Source organism: Cupressus sempervirens, chromosome 9 (genome assembly GCF_028749045.1).
Source record: "Cupressus sempervirens isolate cs-2001-9-10 chromosome 9, ASM2874904v1, whole genome shotgun sequence".
Taxonomy (NCBI): Eukaryota; Viridiplantae; Streptophyta; class Pinopsida; order Cupressales; family Cupressaceae; genus Cupressus; species Cupressus sempervirens.
In genome coordinates, this window is record NC_143126.1 from 513468601 (window position 1) to 513490505 (window position 21905).

Here is a 21905-nt window from a genome sequence, read left to right on the forward strand (position 1 = left end):
TGATTAGCACTTATTCCCTGAATAAATGATTTCCATGATGTTGGGAGTCAACCTAGAGCCATCAATGTTAGCTCCTTATTGTCAATTTGATTACCAATTGTCAAAAGTTGATCTCGTAATTCAATAATCCTGATGAAGTATGCTATGATAATTACTCCCTTATTCATCTTCACATGATGGAGTATGTGAGGGTTCTGCTGGTGTTGTTTATTTCATATGTATTTTCAAGTTATTTGAACATGTGGTTTGCAGTATCACATTTTGATATAATCGGAACTATATGGTCCCTAACTGCTTCCACAATTATTTTCATAGCTTTTTCATTGTTCTTGATCCAGTGAGTTTTCTCAGGATCATTCTTTGGCTTAGATGTGTTTCCTTTCACAAATTGATTTAGTTGATTTTCTTTCAATATTAGCATTACTCTGAACTTCCAAGATATGAAGTTAGATGCTCCTTCAAGATGATCCTCGAATCTGATTACACTTGCCATTATGAAGAAAGGAATGTGATTACTCTTTTAAGAGAAAATTAATATTTTAGGTAATCTGCACTCTCAAATCTAATTGGATCTTCCTTAACTAGGCTCTGATACCATCTTAATGTAGATTAGATCTATAACAAATGAGAATATAAATTTCTTTTAATTTTTCTTATCTCTTGAACAATATCCTTACCGACTAATAATTCTTTGTAGGTTATAATCAGAATGGAGATGCAATTATATTTCACAAGTATTGTAATGATTCTGAAACACTAATGCCAAATTCTGATTATTATATATGCAAATCTGAATATGAATAATAAAGAGAGGTTGAACTCTAAGAGGCTTTGCACTATTTGTTTTCTGTACATTGCCACATTGCCACTTAGACTGATTGGACTATATATATATATATATATATATATATATATATATATATATATATATATATATATATATATATATATGAAGTCTGGGGACATGCCAATGAATAGACATGCCTTCACGTAAGTGGAGACATGTCTCCTTACGAATGGTGCCTTTTAGTTACCTTAATAATGCCGCTTGATATCGGCAATAAGGGACTCATAACTAAAACAGATATACGCTACATAAACACGATTATCATTTGCACTATAAACATGTAATGACCCTACTCAAATCTGATCTTAAAATGCTGATAAAGACTCAAGGAATTTCATCAAACACTTTGCATACAAGGGTCATATGACTGATGTAAAATTTCAGTTTGCTTTAATGACTCTTTTCTTCAATTAGCATTGATGAGAATGTTTACAAATGACTCTAAATTGATTAAACAATGACTCAACACGAATGTGCAACTTATTATGACAATATTGAATGCATATATGAATTCTAATCATGAAAAAATGATTACCTACAACCAACTGGTATTTTGTCAAACAGTTGGTATGCAAACTACTAAGCTGACTACAAATGATATAGAATTGCTCAATAACAACTACAAATAACCAGCAAATTAGTATCTCTTATTACAACACAATGATCCAATACAATGCTCATCAATAACCCAAGACTCTTGGCATTTACAAGAATTACAAATATATGATATGTTGGTATGAAAATGCACTCCTACAGCTGTAACTAAAAGTTATGCTTATACAATGAAATGATGGACTATATGCAATGTAACCTGGTTGGATTGAAGCGCCCTTGTAAATAGATGAAGAAGCAACCAAACTCCAATTGAAAATGTGTTCTTCCAAGCCAAATCGAGCTCCCTAAGCCAGCTGCCCCTGTTATGGTCTGATCTTGAAAATAAAATAATATGCAGCATATAAATTCCGTCTCAAGCACCAAACATCATCTCCAAGATCCAAGGAAATGAGCGACCCAAGCCTTCAATGAAATCGATGCCAAATGTGAGCTCCACGACCAAAATCGCACCTACCAAAGGTGCCCTTTCAAGACTGTAATATCTGATTTTAATATTAGATTTATTCACCAATATAATCTGCTTTCTTCACCAAGGAAAATCAATGCCAAGAATGATGAACCAGCTCCAAAGGATAGCTATAATCTCTAATGCAAATAGCAATCGGTATCATGCAAAATTGTGGCCCTCATATGCAGACTTATGTGACTGAAACATCATATCAGCAATTCTGGAAATGACGAATGCTGCAAGTAGAACCCTAGCATAGCCAAAGATGAAGACTTTGATCACCCAAATGTCTTCAACAATTCATCAAATTGAACCATCCAAAACTTGGCCGAAGGCCACAAGATTTTAAGCAATGAAGCACAAATGAAAGTCTGAAGTAACTTTCTCCCAGCTGCAATAATTCAAGTGATATTTCACACCCTCAAAATTGCGTACCAATTGAGAGTTTTCATTCTCAATGGCCAATTGTGACTATTGCAGAAACCCTCCAAAACGGGGACATTACAAAACAGGTCTTAATCAGACTTGGATCTGATTCATGATTAATGTTATTTTCTCTTTATTGATAATATATCGATGCTTATAAATGGCAATAATATTTGCTAAGTAATATTGATCAAATGCAGATCGATAATTTAGATTATACTTGGAACAATATAAATGATAATCAGATCATTATGGATGCTAACTAATTTTACTAATATGATCAATATAATGATTAAGTATTTAATATGTATGTACACACACACACAGACACTATGTATAATGATATATATACATGCATATTATTTTAGATCATTCTATTGATTATTATCATCCGTAGTTATCTTACCGAAGCTATCATTTCAGCACATTTGCAAGTCAGTTTGATGAGTCCAAGTGAACTAGCGTAAGTTCCTAAATGATATCAAAGTATCACATCATTACAATTGAGTGGAAGCCCACAACTACAAGGAACCTTGGGGTTGTCTCATTTGATCACACAATCAGATACATTGCTTAGCATACGAGCTTCCTTATTCAATAGAGAGTTGGAGATTTGTTGTTTCATATGGAATACTAGTATTGGATTCTGCATGTTGAAGTGGGCATAAAACTCACTTCAACAAGCACCACCAAAAATTATTTTTTCAGTTTGTTTGCTCCAGTTTCTTTTTTTTTGTTTATTTTGGTTTGTTGGCTTCTTTTCTTCAATTTTGAGAGCTTTGGCAATTGGCTTGGCTGATATGTATGCAAAATGTGGGAGCATAGACAAGGGTTTCAACCATTCAACGCTTGTGAGAAATGCGGGTTCGTGAAATTCCTTGATTGGAATTCTATCCGGGCTTGATTTTCTGAGCCAACAAAATAGACTAATGTATTGTTTATGTGCCAATTTTAATTTACATATTAATGTCCAGACATCCTGATTGCCACTGATATTGTCTTGCATGTAACCTTGCTAGTAGTTAAACAAGAGATGGGCCTTAAGCAACCTCAACTGACTTTCATGCAATATAGGGCCCTTGTGACACACTGATTGTGTTGTAAACAATTCAACGGCTCATGAACAGTCTCAATTGAGACTTAAATAATAAATCGCCAATGATCAACTTTAATGGGGCCTTGAAATGATTCAACCACCCCTGGTCAGCCTCAGATGAGTCTTAAACTATTCAACAGCACTCAAGCAATTATAGTCCAGCTTTAACCACTTAATGGATAATTAGCAATGCCATTTAGGCCTCAAAAAAATAGATTGTCCATAAAGTAAGATTTCCTTATTCCTTGCTTAATGTATTCTATGTTTCAATTGTGATAATAAATGCTCATATCTTCTGGTGTAATTTTCTCCTTCACAATGATTATTGGAATGTAACACCAGTTTTCAAAATTTGGAGCATCCCATTCCAGGAGCTGTGAGTTTTCCCGAGTCTTTACAATATGCCAAGAAGACAACTGCCGTATGAATCTCAGATTATCTTGTAGCACAACAGGAGAAATTTAATAACTAAGGAATATCAGCGGCATCCCAAGAATTTAAAAATTTCAGCGACTGGTTTGAAGAGATTACAGAAATCAATGGGTACTTTGTAGTTAGATATTAGCATTTGTGTTCATAGTTCAAATTTGATTGTCTAGTTTCAGCTGTTCTGACATTCTGCAGTCTTATATTATCATGTAATATTGAAAGAAACTGTATTTTGCTTACCAATTTTGTTTTATCATTGAGGCACCTATATGTATTATGTACATATATGATCAGTTCTAATCCCAAAGACGAGCTCACCAGCTGTATGGCAGCAACTTTGGTGAAATATCCCAAACCGGATATTGACTTGATTTTTTCCTCAAAATATATTCAGAACTAATCATATACAGAGTATTACAAAATACAATAAAAACCAGCACAATCTCCAACCAATATTAAACTGTTCTTTCTTAAAATGATACTCAAGATTCAAGCATATAAAAATGAATTACAGACCCACAATATAAAACCAGAAAACTCTCATAGAACTCCTTAAAACAACGTTATTGCATTATACAACAGCAATACAATAACCAGTACTCGAAATCCAATCTTAAACACATAATTTAGAGTTAGATTGGAACACTCAGAAAAGAACCTGTAAGCGCATATGAGACACCTAAAATAACGTCTCCACAAACAATGGGTTTGCGTCCACTATCTACTGGCACGAAGGGCTACATCCTCACATTGGCTGAAAGCTGAAGCTTTCCAATTACTTTCCCAAGAGAGAAACTGAAATCTGAATAATAAATCAAGCATACCAAATGAAAGAGTCTCTTCTCCTTTTATTCTAACCGCTGTGACTCTTCGACTTCCCTCTTGGCCTTTCGTCTTATCTCTCCTTGTCATGTTTAGCCCACTTTGAATATTAAATTGACCTTTTATAATAAAAGTCCATGCTTTCGTAGTCAATTTTAATATCATATAAATGTATCCTTTAATATTTCTAATGTCCCAAAAAGAAGACATTACAAATCTCCCCTCGAAATTGCTTGTCCTCAAGCAATCAGTACCAGGATCCCATATGAATATGCAGGTAACCCTATAGCCCAAATTGAAGACAAAACCGGTCACACTGTGAAGCAAGGTGTCACTTTGCAACCCATCCATCAACTGGATCCTTGGATCCCATATCAAACTATGAAATATCATTGCACCTGTAGACTATACAACCTTGATTATCACTTCATCTAGCCTCAAATTGAATAGAGCTACAATAAATCCTCAACAAGCTATAGATACATATGATCAACACCTGGATCCCAAACCCTGTTGTCATATCCAGCCGATATGATAAGGTAGAAATGTATCAATGAACTATGCATAACTCAGAAGATGGTGACAACTCGACTTAAATAGATGATGTAAGAAACAAGCCGCTCAAAAACTGAAAATAACACCCTGGCGCATCAAATACCATACTATCATCATCAATCTGGAGAACCTCCGGGTACATAGGTACTACGAATAAGAATGAAGCTGAACAACCGTTCCTTGAGATTGAAACATAACTCTTATCAATACTACACCGAAATCTATCCAATGGCTGATGTATGTTATCCAACCAACTCCTGTATGGTGTGAAATCGGGAACCCTATTTAGATTGATCCAATGACGAACAACCGTAATCAATTCACCACTCCCATCTTGTGACAAAGATTCGCTGCTAGGAGCTGTACCAGGATCCAATATTCTGAAATCAAGATCATCCTCTTTGTGGCAATCAAAAGGAATTCCCTCATTTATCAGAAAAAATAGATTATCAAAAGTCCAATCAGCAACAACTTTAAACAAAGGGTTGTCTATACGTTGAATTTCATCTGAAGTTTTGATACTTGATCCTATGGGGCAGCTATCCAAATCATATGTTTGCTGAATGCTATCAAGTTCATCAATGACTTCTTGGAAAAAAACTCCTGCCTCAATTTACCCTCATGTTTTTGAGAGTGATTCATGACCTTGATCTGATTTTCTGCTTCCTGAAGAGAAAATTGATTTTCATCCAATGCGTCATGAGCATACTTAAGCTCCCTGTTGAGCTCCTTAATCTCATTCTTTTCTCCATTTGATTGATCAACATATATTTCAGCAACCTTAAGAATATAATCCCTGTCGGACAAAAAATATAAATAATCTGATTTCATATTTTCAAGAGCTATTTTGACTACTTGCAAATCAGCAATAGGCCAATCTCCTTCCACTTCCCTTTGAGCCTACCTATAGATATCCTCAACCAACTCTTGAGTGCTGTTATAATGTACCAAAGACGCCACAACTAAGTCTTCACTAACCTTCATCTGGTTTTTTAAGGTATGCATTTCGTTATTGTCCTGTTGAAGCGGTTCATCATCTTGTAGTGTCATCTAATGTTCCTCTAAATTCATATCATGGGTATTAGAAATATATGGTTCATCATACCAAGATTCCAATTTGCTATTACCTCGTGTGCAACCGACCTCATCAACCTGCTTGTTAAAGTTAACCTCCAAATCACCAACATAGAAACTTGCACCTTGTGTAACGTCTTCTACGTGATCGCGAGAAGGCTTCAAATCAATGGTAGTTGACTGTTCTTCATTTTCAAGACTCTTGATTCGATGATTTTGGTCTGCCAAAAATTCTTCATACACACCTTTGCGCTGGTCTTTTGCAAGGAGATCCTAAACCAATTCTATATACTTTCTTTTTGCCATATCAGTCCTATTTTGCTGCTCTAGGTGAAAATCCATGTAATCACTGAATGATAAATCATTCTAAATTCGGGTAGGAAGCTTTTTATACTCTATAAATGTCAAGTATTTCCGCTCTTATATCAAATTCAAAATTCTGGGCTAATTGCTCTTGTGGCTTCATAGTACCTTTCCTGATTTTACCCAAATCTTTTCCGATTGCTGAATGTTGTTATCCAGTCACTGTAAGTCTAACAAATAGCTACATTCTTCCTTCTTCAAATATCAAACTATCTTAAATTCTTTAGTGATTGACAATATCAATAGGATTTGGTATTCCGCAAGCTGGCTTCGCTCAAGGCGTACACACACAAAAATCTTTGAAAATTGATAATAAAATATTCTCTTCCTTTCAGTTAGGACAATGTACTTCCCAAAATTTCCTGATGCACTATTTTCTGAAAGTAGTAGTCTTGTTAATTGTTGTTACCAAAATGCCTGTTGAAGGCTCTGCTCTCGATTGCAAATAGTTATAACACACTTTTAGGCTTTCATGACAAGGTACCTATATATATGTAGCGGATCCGCAACTAACAATCGCAAAAAAAGTTGGAACCACAACTTAAGTAATCCAGTATTGTCTTGTTTATAGACTAAACCAGAATATTAAGATATAGTAGTCACACTATGACACATTGTTTATCACACAACAGTAATTTGTGACAACCTCCTGCACAACTATAGCTGAAAATATGAGTGGCTGCCTATGTCTTGGAACAACATCTATTATCTTGTGAAGATCCTCATTAAACTCCAGGTTTAACAACCAATCGGCTTCATCAAGGACAAGTAATTCCAATCCTATTAAACGATTCGAAAAGGCTGGTCCATTGTCAATATGTTCCAGTAACCTCCTAGGTGTAGCTGGTATGATCTGATAAGCATTTGTTTCGAATTGTATTTTCTCTTCATATAATTTAGAATCCTTAGTGACTACCTGGATGCCAATGTTATTATGGTATTTCAACAAGGCATTCGCCTTTGTAGTAGTCTGGATTGCAAGTTCTCGAGTAGGACACAAAATCAGTACAATAATGAGTTTCTTCAGATTTTGACTGGATGGAGGTAACTTTACTAAAGTCTCAATTGCTGGAAGCTATTCCTCTTTTAGCTTTGATAGTACATCCTTTCCTTCTAGAATAATTGGAAGAGTGGCTTCCTGCATAATTGGTGAGCATCCCAAACAATCTAGGTCACTAAGTTATTTCCTTCCCACATTTTGTTTGACATGCCTTGTCATGCAGTAATGGCTCCTTGTAATGACACTTGGCAAAAACAAAAATCCAATGCCTCACAGATAAAAGCAAAGTGTCAAAAGTCAAATTATGTGCTGTCAGGTGTCGAGCATGATGTCTCTTGTGTGTTAAGGGTTCCTTCTATTTCGTTTGTAACATTCATGCAAAAGTGCTTATGAAGAGTAACGGTTGCCAATCACGATAATACCATGTGACAGTCACTCTTGTAATGCCTCTTCTGTGAATGAAGGAATAGTTTGACGATAGAGTCTTGCAAAAATTCGGATTCTCCAGATACCTTCCGCTCTCCTATGAATTTTCTTTTGGTATAAATGGAAAGAACAATCTCTGTTAGTTTTCTCTTTCTCTAACTTCCTTTGACGAAAATATATGTTTTCCTTGAGCAACTCGACTCTTCTTTTCACCACCAGTGGGACCTTGACGTGGTGTAGGAAAAATTAACACTTCTGTCCCATAGTAATTTCACCAAATTAAATACTGGTTTTTCAAGGATGAGTTCGTCCAAGAATCTCATGTGTTGAAGCTAAGTCGACACTCCTTAGGCACACAAAGCATCATAAAAAGTTTTCAAACATATCTTTCTTCGCCAAATATTTTATCCACTTTTGTAGTCCCCAATTAGAGCTTTAGATTCTCAATTACTTGTTAAACTTCCCTACGAACAAATACCAAAGATGGAATGCGAAATGTTGTCTTCTTGGCTTAACCGCAAAGTCCACCAATTTCCCTGCTACAATATGTCACTTATATGAAACCAATGTCCAAGTTTTTAACCATAGGGCCTTATGAAAGTATGTTCTGGAAATAAGAATTTAAGCCACGAAAATATATTCTTGTTAACTATTACTGAAAATAATATCACCCAACATAAATTAGGTTCAGAAACAAATTATTAAAATTTTCCAAAGATACTGCTGTCAATGCCACCTTGGCAATCATTTTCTTTGGTAACTTGGAAAATACTGAACTCCTTGGTATGGCCCAATGATATAAAGAAAAATCTCCCACGAAAACAATTTCAGCACCGTTCATAATTTTCGGTAAAACCCTTTTGATAAATCCATTGATGGAAAATTCTGAAAGCTAGTTTTTCCAATAAATTACACAGGATGGTAAGATACATAGCTCTAATACCACTGAAATATCCCAAACCAAATATTGACTCAATTTTTTCTTCAAAATATATTTAGAACTAAACATATACAGAAGTATTACAAAATACAATAAAAACTAGTAGAATCTCCAATTGATATTAAATTTCTTTCTCAAAGTGATACTCAGGATTCAAGCATGACAGACCCACAACATAAAACCAGAAAACTTTCATAAAACTCCTTAAAACAACGTTATTGCATTATACAACAGCAATACAATAGCCAGTACTCAAAATCCAATCTTAAACACATAATTTATGGTCAGATTGGAACACTCAGAGAAGAATATGTAAGTGCATACGAGACACCTGAAATGACATCTCCACGGCCAATGGGTTTGCGTCCACTGTCTGTCAGCATGAGGGGCTACGTCCTCACATTGGCTAAAAGTTGAAGCTTTTTGATTACTCTCCCAAGAGAGAAACTGAAATCTGAATAAAAAATCAAGCATATCAAATGAAAGAGTCTCTTCTCCTTTTATTCTCACAGTTGTGACTCTTTGACTTCCCTCCTGTCCTTTTGTCTTATCTCTCCTTGTCATCTTTAGCCCACTTTCAATATTAAATTGACCTTTTATAATAAGAGTCCATGCTTTCATAGTCAATTTTAATATCATATAAATGTCCTTTAATATTTCTAATGTCCCAAAAAGGGGACATTACATTTGGAGTGGATGTGGTCTAAGAGCATCAGTGACACACATCGAATCTTGGAAATTGTTAAAGAGTAATCTGCGACTTATAATTTTATATATACTTAAAATTTATAATAAATAAAAGGTTTTAATGAAATTAAATAATAAGTTTTATTATTCAACATTTCAAAACATACATCATGAATTAGCATTTTTAAACATGAAATGCTCTGCTGAAAAGAAAAGAAATTAGAAATAGGCAATTTCGGATTCTCGAGAACCCATTGTGATAGAAGAGCGACCAAATATATTGATACTTGAGTTTGGACGGGGCTGCAAATGGTTTTCTTTGTTCTTGCCTTTTACTAATTGGATTGTTTTCTTACTCTTTCCTTTTTTGGATATGAATTCTCCTTGTCTGGATATCTTTCTACTGAGCATCTATCAATTCCCCTTTATAAATTGTTGAATAGTTGGGTACTCCAGCAGAGACGAATTCTGATTGCTAGCTTTATTTATATATTGTTAATGGTTATAATTTATTTATCTATTTCATTATTTTGTTATGTATATTTTGAAATGTATTTCATTATATATTTTATTTTAATAATATATACAATGTGTGTGCGCACGTGCGTGTGTGCACGTGCGTGTGTGTGTGCATGCGCGTGTTTGTGTGTGTGTAATATTTTACATATTATTTCTATTTTATCTTTTTGATATATATTATTAACTATATCTTATATTCTTTAATTATCTATTGATGATATATTTAATTTAATGTATGATATGAAATATTGTTCTTTATATAATAATTATTTATTTATATTCTATTATTTATTATTTATTTGATTTTTAATATTCATATTGATATAATTAAAATATAATTATCATTTATAATTATATTATATTATATTATTGATTTATTTTTATATTAAACTATTAAATTTTTCCTTATTTAATATATTATATATTAAATTATTTATTTATCACTAAAGTCAATTTTTGGAAATTGGCACATTACAGAGACAGTGCCCTTTGTTTGTTTGGATACAATTTGGGGCAAGGGGAAAAGTCTCCGCCAAGCTAAATTATGGGCCTTTGAGACCACATGGATCTTCATGGTTCAGTCCATTTTTTGTAATTTTGTCAGTATGCTTTCTTTAACATATCAAATCCTCATTATTTCTGATCATCTCATCATTCTTCAAAAATACTACAGTGAAGTTGAGGAATTTGATCATTCTAATAAACAGTCATTCTTGAATCTTTTTAATTTTTTACATATTTCCACCTTTGTGACAGTTAGTATGAACTCCTTATGACTCTGAGCAAATACTTGCAGCATTTATGAAACCATGCATTTTCAAGTAGGACAGTTACTGTGGAACACTATTTTTAAGCTGCTTGTTAGCTTTTGAATGTTTCTCATCTAGTTTGTTTCTTGTCAATTTAGAACAATTTCTAGCTCCCTGGAAATGTGTTTGGGAATTGGTAAAGTCCGAGCACATATATTGGTAATTTCTTTTTGGTTGTACAATTTGTAAGTGTTCTGCAACTGGGAATGCCCTTCTGTGCCACCCCAAGCTAGTAGGCAATTCTTTATTCTTAGTTACCTGAACACCGCCTTTTATTCAAGATAGGTAGAGTGATAAATATGCTATTATCCAATTTAAAAAAAATAAAAATTATGACTTTGATAAGGGATGCAAGCAAGAAAAGAAAAAATTCATGGGTAGCATTTTTTATTTATAAAATTCTAGACCACTTTTCTATATTCAAAGACTTTTCTGTAAAGCTACATCTTTGATATTCCATGTTTCTTATTTCCTAGATATATCCCAACGAAATTTTTCCTTTTGCAGATTCTTTGTTTATGTGAGAAAATGGTAAGGTGTTTGTGATTGAATTTTTTTTAAGATGCTCTAAAAATATTATCTTCGTCATGTTGCAGTATGTAAAGTGTGGTTTTGCTGGCGAAAATTTTCCTACATCAGTATTTCCTTGCATTGTTGGTCGGCCCATGTTACGATATGAAGAGTCATTGGTAGAAAAAACATTAAAGGTCCGTTCTCTTGGTGCCTTTTGGTCTGCATTAAGCATTTTATGAGCCTTATCTATTTGAAATAGTTTTCAGACAACCCTTTCTATGAATAAATTGTTACATAATAGGCTTTTAATTAGATGGATGTTTTAGTAGAATAGGAATTGAAGTTTACACAAAAAATATTAAATATATTGACAGATACATTTGAATTTGAAATTTTCACCTTAATAAGACAGAAAAATTAGTGTTCCAATCAATAATCCTTTAAGCACGAAATGGTTAATTGATTTAATCTCCATCGCTTTAGGCATGTACATGAAAGTTCTCTCTAAGCTTTCCTAGTTTACTTATTTTATCACATGCATCTGTTACATGGATAAGGAATGTCTCTAGTCAACTTTAAACTTTTTAGTTTCGGCCTTGAAGCATGGAAATGTATTATAAATGTTGGTTAAAATTTGGATGATTAGGTTAACTATGTCTATGAAATGTTTTTTATGCTACTTATGAGTGTCTCTGCCCTTTGTTCTGGTTCAGTGCAATTTGATGTAGCTGTTCCTAAAAATTGTACTTCTCATGGAGAATCCATTGTAAAAAGATAAGCTAGTGGGGGATACCAAAGAAAAAGCATAGAACTTCAGATACTAAAATATGACAAAACAAATAACTATTCTGATTCATCATTGAGATTTTAAATATTAAAAGTCTAAACATAAAATCAACTATCAAACTTGAAAGATTAGTATGACGTTCAGTTCTGAACTTACATTGATTATTGATGAGTCAATTATAGTGGAGACTCCAGCCATTCATCTTCCTCAAATGTAATCAATTTTGAACGGGGTTATCATATTTATATTATATTTGGGGTATGGTAGGCATTCCTGTTATTAAAAGTTGAAAGAAGAAAAAGGATAACTGCATTTCGTTTTTCCTTCCATGGGGACTCCCTTTTGTCCTCGAGATGGTTTTGTGATGCTCATGATGGGGCATCCCCATGCATCCGTTGCCATGGGGAATGTCCTTGATGTTTCTTTTATTGTAAGGCTATCATGAGGATGACCACTCTTGTAGATGACACATGTGATGATGGAGGGGCGTTTTGTTCCCATCCCCGTATCCCTGGGATGTCCCTGCCCCTGAGAAGTAAGGTTTTTGGTAGGGGATGTGTCCTGTAATGTTCCCGTTATAAAATAAATTTTAATTAAGCTATTGTAATTGGGCTGATTGATTTAATATATCTCGGACCCATTTTTATTTTGTTTCCATAGTTTATGTTGCGTCGGCTATCTTTGTACACCCTCGGACAGTTTTCCCTGATGGGTATTTAAGCATGGCTTGTAGGTAGTCTTCAGGTATGCAATTTGGATTATTTTCTATGTATTGTGAATTCCTGTTGTTCTTTGTTGTTTGCCATTTTGGAAGTGAGAGATCTTCCCTACTTGGCTATTTTGATTTCGGTGGGATTCAACCCTCACCTTATTCTGTCGCCCGTAATATTTCGCTTGATTTTGGCAAATCGGAGCACCATCTGTTGGCAAATATTAATTGGAAGTTATTCGTATTCAAATCTTCAATCTTGTTTTGCTTTGTCTGGTAAATCCGGAATTAGTAGTTTATGGTGCATAATTTAATTCCTCTTCCACCCATACCCCAACTACATCTCACAAACATTCAATACAACTTCCATTCTGCAACTCTACCCTCCGTATAGCCTCCAAATCCAATTGTACTGCCTGCAAGTTCACCATACGACTTTCATATCTCTACCGTACGACTTTCATATTTCTACCTTACGGCTTCCATATAGCTTCCGTACAACCATCTTCCGTATAACCATCCCTATCTACTGTACGTCTCACCCCTTTTGTTCATTGTACTTAGTTGACATATTGTACAACCTTTGAGAAGTCTATACGGCCAGCGTATGGTCTTTCCCTATCCTACCGTACGACTCTTATTTGACCATACACCCTCTTGCATACCGTAGGATTGACAACCAATCTACTGTACATGCTCCCAACAATTGTGTAGCTTACCTCATCTCTATTGCTCAACGGTAGATACCTAGGCGGGAACATTACAGTGGTATCAGAGCTTCGATCCTGCCAGCTTGTGGACAGTGAATGAGAGTTTATAACCAGAAGAGAAGAAGAACCCATTCCATTGATAGAATGGCTGCCAAACCGGAACCCACAACTACCGAACTCGTGGTACTATTGAGAGAACTTGCGAGGAATCAGACGCAGATCAATGATACTCAGTGACTCATGGAAGAGACTCTTAAGGAGTTGGCAGACAATAAAATATCTGAAGAACAAAATGGTCACAGTGCGGACTCGGTGTTGTGTAAATCAAATCCTCATCCAGCACGCTTTCGACCTTCCATGCTGTCTTTTCCCCATGGACGGAGGCACACCTAGAGGGAAGCAACCAACCTTTGAATAAATGCAAGAACAACTCAGAGAAGATTGGAAGAATGCGAATTTGGAGGAAGATATATCCTACAGAGACTTTACAGATCTGATAATTTGATATTCGGGAGGCGGAAACAGAGGATATTTTAACGATGATCTCAGGAGAAAGTTGAGTAAAGTAAATTTGTCTCCATTTGACGGATCCGGATCTGGATCCATATCTACGCAAGTGTGGGTAATGAAGGTCGATACTTACTTCTAGCTTAATCCTATACCAGAAGAAGAAGCAATTAAATTTGCGGCATTACACTTGGAGGGAGTTGTGCATGAATGGTGGCATCATGACACCATCGCACTAGGGCATGTGTAGTCGGTAAATAATTGTAAATGAGTCGACGGGTAGGTTAGTATGCATTATTTGTTATGTAGCGGACTTGTGCCCAATGGGTTCCTTCGAGAACCTTCCGAAAGGCCCTTCGGTGAGTATATATACCCCCATCGAGAAGCATTGTATTCATCTTATCAAGCATAATATAATCTTTTGGCATATGCGAATAATAGAAGTTCTGCTGTTCTCATCTATTGTCTCTGTGCGTTGATTCATTTACCCAGTATGGTAAACATTTGGCGCCATTGCCGGGGAGTCGGAGCACGGTGAAACTACGTGCTCAAAAAAGTACTAACCTCCCAAAGTCAACTCTCCCTATTTCGCTCAGGTGATGCCAATAGTGCTGCATCCACTGTCAACACTGCATCAGATCCTACGACATCCCAGGGGTTGGAAGTAGAGAAAGCGACATGGGTGGCTATCAAGGTCAGCTAAGGTGACAGTATTGTGTTAGCAGAGGCTGCAGATGCAACGTGGTCTAGAGACCAGTTTGGTGCAGGCATGAGACAAATGTGAAAGTGATGTGACAGAAGCAAATTTATCTTGTTGTACTTAGTCAGTTAATGAATTTTGTTTGTTAATTGTCTCGGATATTTTGTTGTATTGTCATCCAGAGACGACTGTTCTTTTTGGGGGGGATGATGTAGTCGGTAAATAATTGCAAATGAGCCGACGGGTAGGTTAGTATGCATTATTTGTTATGTAGCCAACTTGTGCCCAGCGGGTTCCTTTAGGAACCTTCTGAAAGACCCTTCGGTGAGTATATATACCCCCTTCGGGAAGCATTGTATTCATCTTATCAAGCATAATGTAATCTTTTGGCATATGCGAATAATAGAAGAAGTTCTGCTGTTCTCATCTATTGTCTCTGTGCGTTAATTCATTTACCCAGTACGGTAAACAACATGATCAAATAAATACCTATACAGAATTCACTGAGAGATTGATGGATCAATTTGATGGTAAAGATCCGAAACTCAGTTTCAAAGATTTGGCACAGCTGAGGCAAACTGGATCGGTTGACCAGTACATTGCAGAATTTCAGAAACTCTATTTTGGTCACAGACATTTATGAAAGAAGACAGATAGTGCTCTTCATGGATGGACTAACAGAACCACTGAAGGGTTGGGTAAAGGGATTCGATCGCGCTACCCTGTCGGAGGCCATTAAGAAAGCGTAGAGTATGGCATCATCATCGACATCCTCCTCTTGGGGTTACTCACATTTCAGATTGCCGATTTTTCCAAGGGACAAAGATAATAAACCTCCACCGAGGAAGCTGCCATTGGACGAAGCTACCAGACAAGAACTTTGAAGGAAGAACCTATGTTTTAATTGCAAAGGACCATGGGAACCTAGACATAGATGCCTCGAGAAGGGAAAGATCCACTACATTAAGGTCATATCTGATGATGAGGATGAACAGGAAGATATACCCATCGAAGATAGCCAACCCCACGAGGACACCAAAATGGTTAGTTTAAATTGTACAAAATGAATCACAACATTGGTATGACGCGGAGGAACTATTGCCCTAACCGGTAGCTTGAGGTGCACAGTCTTTTGTGTATAGGGAACCCTTCAAGGACAAAGGGTTATGGTGATGCTTGATAGCGGAGCTACTCTAAACTTCATAAACTCTTCTCTGGTGAAACGAAGAGGTCTACCTACAGAAACGCATGCGGAATTTTAGGTCAAGGTTGTCGAAGAGACTCTCCTGCCCTGCATACACCTTGTTCCACAGCTAAGTATCACAATGGCGAATTACATGGTGACCGAGGATTTCTTCATAGTGGACCTTGATGATATGGAGGTTATTCTAGGCATATAGTGGATGAAGACACTTGATGAATACACTCATAGCTTCAAACGGATGGACTTCACTTTTGTTGTCGATGGAAAGGTTGTTCTTAGCGGAATGGCAAATGAAAGTCCGAAGGAAGTTTCTGCACATCAGATGGAGGCAATTTTTCGGCGTGATGACGTTGCTTGGGCTGCACATTGTTTTGTCTTGGCAGAACCTATAAAAGGGCAACAAACACCTCCCTAGGATGATAATCTCCACAATATTTTGAGTAAACATGATAAAGTTTTTATCTACATTCCTTTTGGCATACCACCTCATCAAGGGTTTGAACGTACTATCAAGTTGGAAGTTGTAGCCAAGCCGATCGTAACCACTCCCTACTGCCATCCCAAGAAATTCAAAGATGAGATCGAAAAGACTATTCAAGATCTGTTGGAGAAAGGACGGATCCATCCCAATTCTAGCCCCTTCGTGTCATCAGTGTTATTGGTCAAAAAGGATTGGACGATGCGCATGTGTGTGGACTATCATGCGTTGAACAAAAAAACAATAAAAAATTGATATCCCATTCTAAGGATAGATGAGTTGTTGGATGAATTACATGGCACAGTCTATTTTTGGAAAATAGATCTTTGTTCCATATAACATTAGATTCGCATGAGGGAGGAAAATGCGGAAAAAATGGCCTTTTGTTGTCACTACAGGCATTATGAGTTCCTAGTCATGCCATTCGGATTAACAAATGCACCTGTTACATTCCAATCATGCATGAATCGTATCTTCAACAAACAATTGCTTAAGTACTTGTATTTTTTGATGATATTCTTATTTATAGCAGGACATGGGAAGAGCACCTGAAGCATCTGGACGAAGTATTACGGATCATGAAGGACCAGTCCTTGTTCGCCAAGCGATCCAAGTGTGAATTCGGTATGATGGAAATATTGTACTTAGGGCATGTCAGTAAATATGGAGTTCAAGTTCATTAGGAGAAGATTTAGATTAGCCTCCTTCGAAATCACTCACAGAGTTGTGAAGATTTTTTGGATTATGCAGTTTTTACCGAAGGTTTGTAAAATGATTCTCTCAGCTCAGCGCTCCATTGACAGATCTGACAAGAAAGGGTTCCTTCCAGTGGAATGAAAAAGCACAACTCACTTTTGATAAGTTGAAAGAAGCAATGCACACTTGTCCCGTACTTGCATTGCTTGATTTCGCTCGACCTTTCATTCTGGAGTGCGATGCATCTGGAGAAAGCATTGGCGCGGTACTGATGCAAGATAGACACCCCATAGCCTACGAGAGCAAGAAGCTTATGGAAATAGAATGCTTATATTCCATTTATGACAAAGAGACGTTGGCCATCGTACATGCACTAAGTTCCGATAGTATCTGGTGGGTGCCAAGTTTGTTGTTTGTACGGATCACAATGGTCTAAGATTTTTTTTGGAGCCACAGGACTTGAACAAGAGGCAACAAAAATGGGTAAGCAAGGTTCAGGCTTTTGATTTTGACATTGAATATGTGAAAGGAAAGAACAATGTGGTTGCAGATGCTTTGTCCAAAAAACTCGCTATCTTCTTACTGACCTAGATTTCAGCGGATTGGAAAGCACATTTGTTGATAGAATATTCCAAAAACACACTTGCCTACGAGCTAATGGATGGCAACACCTAGGATGATCGGTACAAAGTGGTGGATGACATCATTTACTATAAGAATTAGAGATTTTTAGTGCCAGAATCCAAATTAAAGCAAAAAATCTTGAGGGAAGTCCACGACTCACCCTTGGTAGGACACCCGGGTTTCCTCAAAACTTATAGATGTCTTAGGGAGAGGTTTTCATTGAAGGGTCTTAAAGGAGACGTATTGCATTATATAAGAGATTGCGCTCTGCCAGCAGAACAAATCCGAACATACTCTACCTGCCGAGTTACGGCAACTTCTGCCAATTCTAGAACAGAAGTGGGAAAGTATCTTGAATGATTTCATTACCGGTCTTCCCAAGGTGAACGGAAAGGATTGTATTTATGTGGTGGACAAACTAACGAAGTACGCACATTTCTTCGCCATCTCTTCGGACTTTCAGGTCGCACAGGTAGCCGATCTATTTTTTAGAGAAGTTTTTCTTCTGCACGGGTTATCTCGAAACATTGCTAGTGATTGGGATGGACGATTTATCAGTATCTTCTGGACATAATTGTTTCGATTGTTAGAAACAAAATTGTGCCGAGCGCTAGTTATCACCCTCAGACAGACGGACAGATGAAGATTGTAAACAAGTGGCTTGAAGGTTACCTTCAAAATTACATTTCAGCACAACAACGGGCGTGGGTCAAATGGATGCACCTAGGGGAATATTGTTACAATTCTAGTTACCACATGTCCATCGGGATGACACTGTTCAAAGCACTATACGGGTATGAACCCCTTTCCTTCATCAACATAGTTCTGGGTGACAGTCGTGCACGAAGGGCGAGGGACTGGCTTCAAGAGGAACATGACATATTGAGATACTTGAAGGAAAACTTACAACGGGCATAGAATCAACAAAAAATCTACGTCGACAGACATTGAATCGAGAGAGCTTTCGAAGTGGGAGACTTGGTCTATCTCAGACTACAACCATACTGACAATCCTCATTGAAGGAAAAGGGGAAAGAAAAATTGAAGCCACAATTTTATGGTCCTTATCGGGTAGTTCGCCACATCAGTGAAGTTGCCTATGCGTTGGAATTTCCAGAGGGGAGTCGTATTCATAATGTTTTTCATGTCTCCTGCCCTAAGAAAGTTGTGGGATAGAACGTCACGGTAGCGATAGACCTTCCACTGCTCAATGAAGAAGGAAAGCTCATATTGGAACTAGCCGAGATCATCAAGGTACGTGAGAAGACCTTGCGGAACTGCACGTTGAAGGAATATTTGGTATGTTGGAAACACTTGCTGTTGGACGATGCGATGTGGGAGGGCGAGCACATTCTATAGCATTTGACATTGCATTTTCTTGAGGACAAGCAAAATTTTGGACGGGAGGACTATAATGTTCCCATTATAAAATAAATTTAAATTAAGCTATTGTGATTGGGCCGATTGATTTAATGTATCTCGGACCCTTTTTTATTTTGTTTCCATAGTTTATGTTGTCATCGACTATCTTTGTACATCCTCATAGAGTTTTCCTCAATGGGTATTTAAGCACGGCGTGTAGGTAGTCTTTTGGTATGCAATATGGATTATTTTCTATGTACTGCGAATTCCTGTTGGAGTTCAGTGTTGTTCGCCATTTTGGAAGTGAGAGATCTTCTCTACTTGGCTATTTCGTTTTTGTGGATTCAACCCTAACCCTATTCCATCGCTCGTAATACTTCGCTCGGATTTGGCAAATCAGAGGACCATCTGTTGGCAAATATTAATAAGAAGTTATTCATATTCAAATCTTCAATCTTGTTTTGATTTGTCTGATAACTCCGGAATTAGTAGTTTATGGGGCATAACTGAATTCGTCTTCCACCCATACCTTAACTGCATCTCACAAACATTCAGTACAACTTCCATTGTGCAACTCTACCTCCATATAGCCTCCAAATTCGATCGTACTGTCCGCAAGCTCACCGTATGACTTTCATATCTATACCATATGGATTTCATATTTCTACCGTACAACTTCCATATAGCTTCCATACAACTATCCCTATCTACCGTACGTCTCACCCCTTCTGTTCACCGTACTTAGTTGACATACCGTACGACCTTTGAGAAGTCTGTACGGCCAACTTATGGTCTTTCCTTGTTCTACCGTACAGCTCTAATTTGACCATACACCCTCTTGCTACACACTGTACGACTGACGGCCAGTCTACCGTACATGCTCCCAACAACTGTGTAGCTTACCTCATCTCTATTGCTCGATGGTAGATACCTAGGCTAGAACATTACATGTCCCTTTGGAATTTTCCTGTAGTATTTACAATCAATTTTACCTTTGATACCTTAGTAGTGTTGGCAGTGGGCATCAGCAATTTAATATTGATATTACTTTTATTGAAAATGAGGGCTCCTGACTTTCCACCTCTTGAAGGGAATAAAGTTGAGAAGGTCTCTTTTACTGTGGGATATAATGGTGATTTATGGCACAAATGGCCGGGGCACACACTAAATAGGTCAAAAGGTCGCTGAGGCCATGCTAAGAATTGTTTTAATGGAAAATAATGCAAATCGTAGTTTCATCATAATGTGAAGTAGATGCTTAAAATTACAGGTTTGGAATGAGGGGCTTGGCAAAGGCAAGCTATTGAATGTGGATTAAGCTTCTCTGATTGACATTATTTTATAAATTACATCATGCAGGCAGATAAAATGAGTAAAAGCATTAAATTGATCATATTTCCAAAGAATAATTTGCATTCTTTTGAAAGAATAATTTGAAATATTTGCATCAAATGTAATATTGTTCTTCCTCAAGTCATGGATAGCATTAGAGCATGGACCATCAGATTCATCTTCACAACCAGAATAATCAATTTGAAGTCCCTGTACACAATTTTGACTCTTAAGTATGTTCTTGCTATGGTCAAAAGTTAAAACACAAAATGCTTCCATGTAAATTAAGGAAATCATTTTTGTGTGGAATTCTGTATTAGAATAGAACTTGCAAACCTACCTAGACAAATTATGAAGAAAAATGTCACTCAATTTGAACTGTCCCTAACCCCCTTTTGCAATGACATGTATGATACAATAAATGGTTCTTTAAAGGACAAGGTCATGATTATTGTTGTTTTTTTTACTGTTTATGTTCTATAATGAGTCTGTATTGTGTTAAATATATACCAGGTATTTTATAATGTTATTCTGAAAGCTGACTTGACAAACAAATCAGTAGAGGCAGTCCTAGCATACCTTTTTACTCATAGGACTGTTATTTATTCTAAAAAGTCTTTTTTTTTGAGCTGTAATGAGCATATGATTATTGTGTATTTAAAAAATGATTTATTCCTTCATTGGTTTCCAATATTTTGAAAGACACATCAAATGAGCTGTATAATACTATATTTTAATGGATTTTTTTCTTAAAGTATTGAGTGATTTATTATGAACAGAGTTGATTATTATATGATGGCTTACCTGGGTTTTGTCAAGGTATTCTTTTCTTTTCCAAATAGGGTAGATGATGTTCATAAGTTCTAGTGAAGGAATACTTGCATTTGTAATGTTTTGAAAGTAGGAAGCATTTCACTTTGTGTGTAATTTTTATAATTATACGCAACTGCTAATTTGTAATCTGCTGAAACAATGCTAATAAGGTGTGTTTCAGAATATTGTTGTAGGTGAAGCATGTGCAGCTCTTCGCCACCAGCTTGAAATCTCTTATCCTGTTAATAATGGCATCATACAAAACTGGGATGATATGGGTCATATCTGGGATCATGCTTTTTATAACGAGTTAAGGGTGAGTAAAGCAAAGCTATCTCTCTGTCTACCTGTACATCCACTGTATATCAATGCGCAAAGACTACTTTGATTTTCAATAAAAATTAAAATACACTT

The 21905-nt window shown here is 36.4% G+C and overlaps 1 protein-coding gene across 2 annotated transcripts in view; it reads left to right on the plus strand.

Moving 5' to 3' along the window:
* The window catches only part of ARP2 (actin related protein 2), a 306387-nt gene that overhangs the window by 39113 nt on the left and 245369 nt on the right, over positions 1–21905 (plus strand). Inside the window, exons 2-3 of one of the 2 annotated variants that reach the window (XM_089800841.1) lie at positions 11653–11763; positions 21673–21807. In XM_089800841.1, coding sequence (XP_089656967.1) covers positions 11653–11763; positions 21673–21807 — 246 coding nt within the window. The remainder of the gene's footprint in view (positions 1–11652; positions 11764–21672; positions 21808–21905) is intronic. The other variant, XM_089800842.1, reaches the window with a different exon arrangement.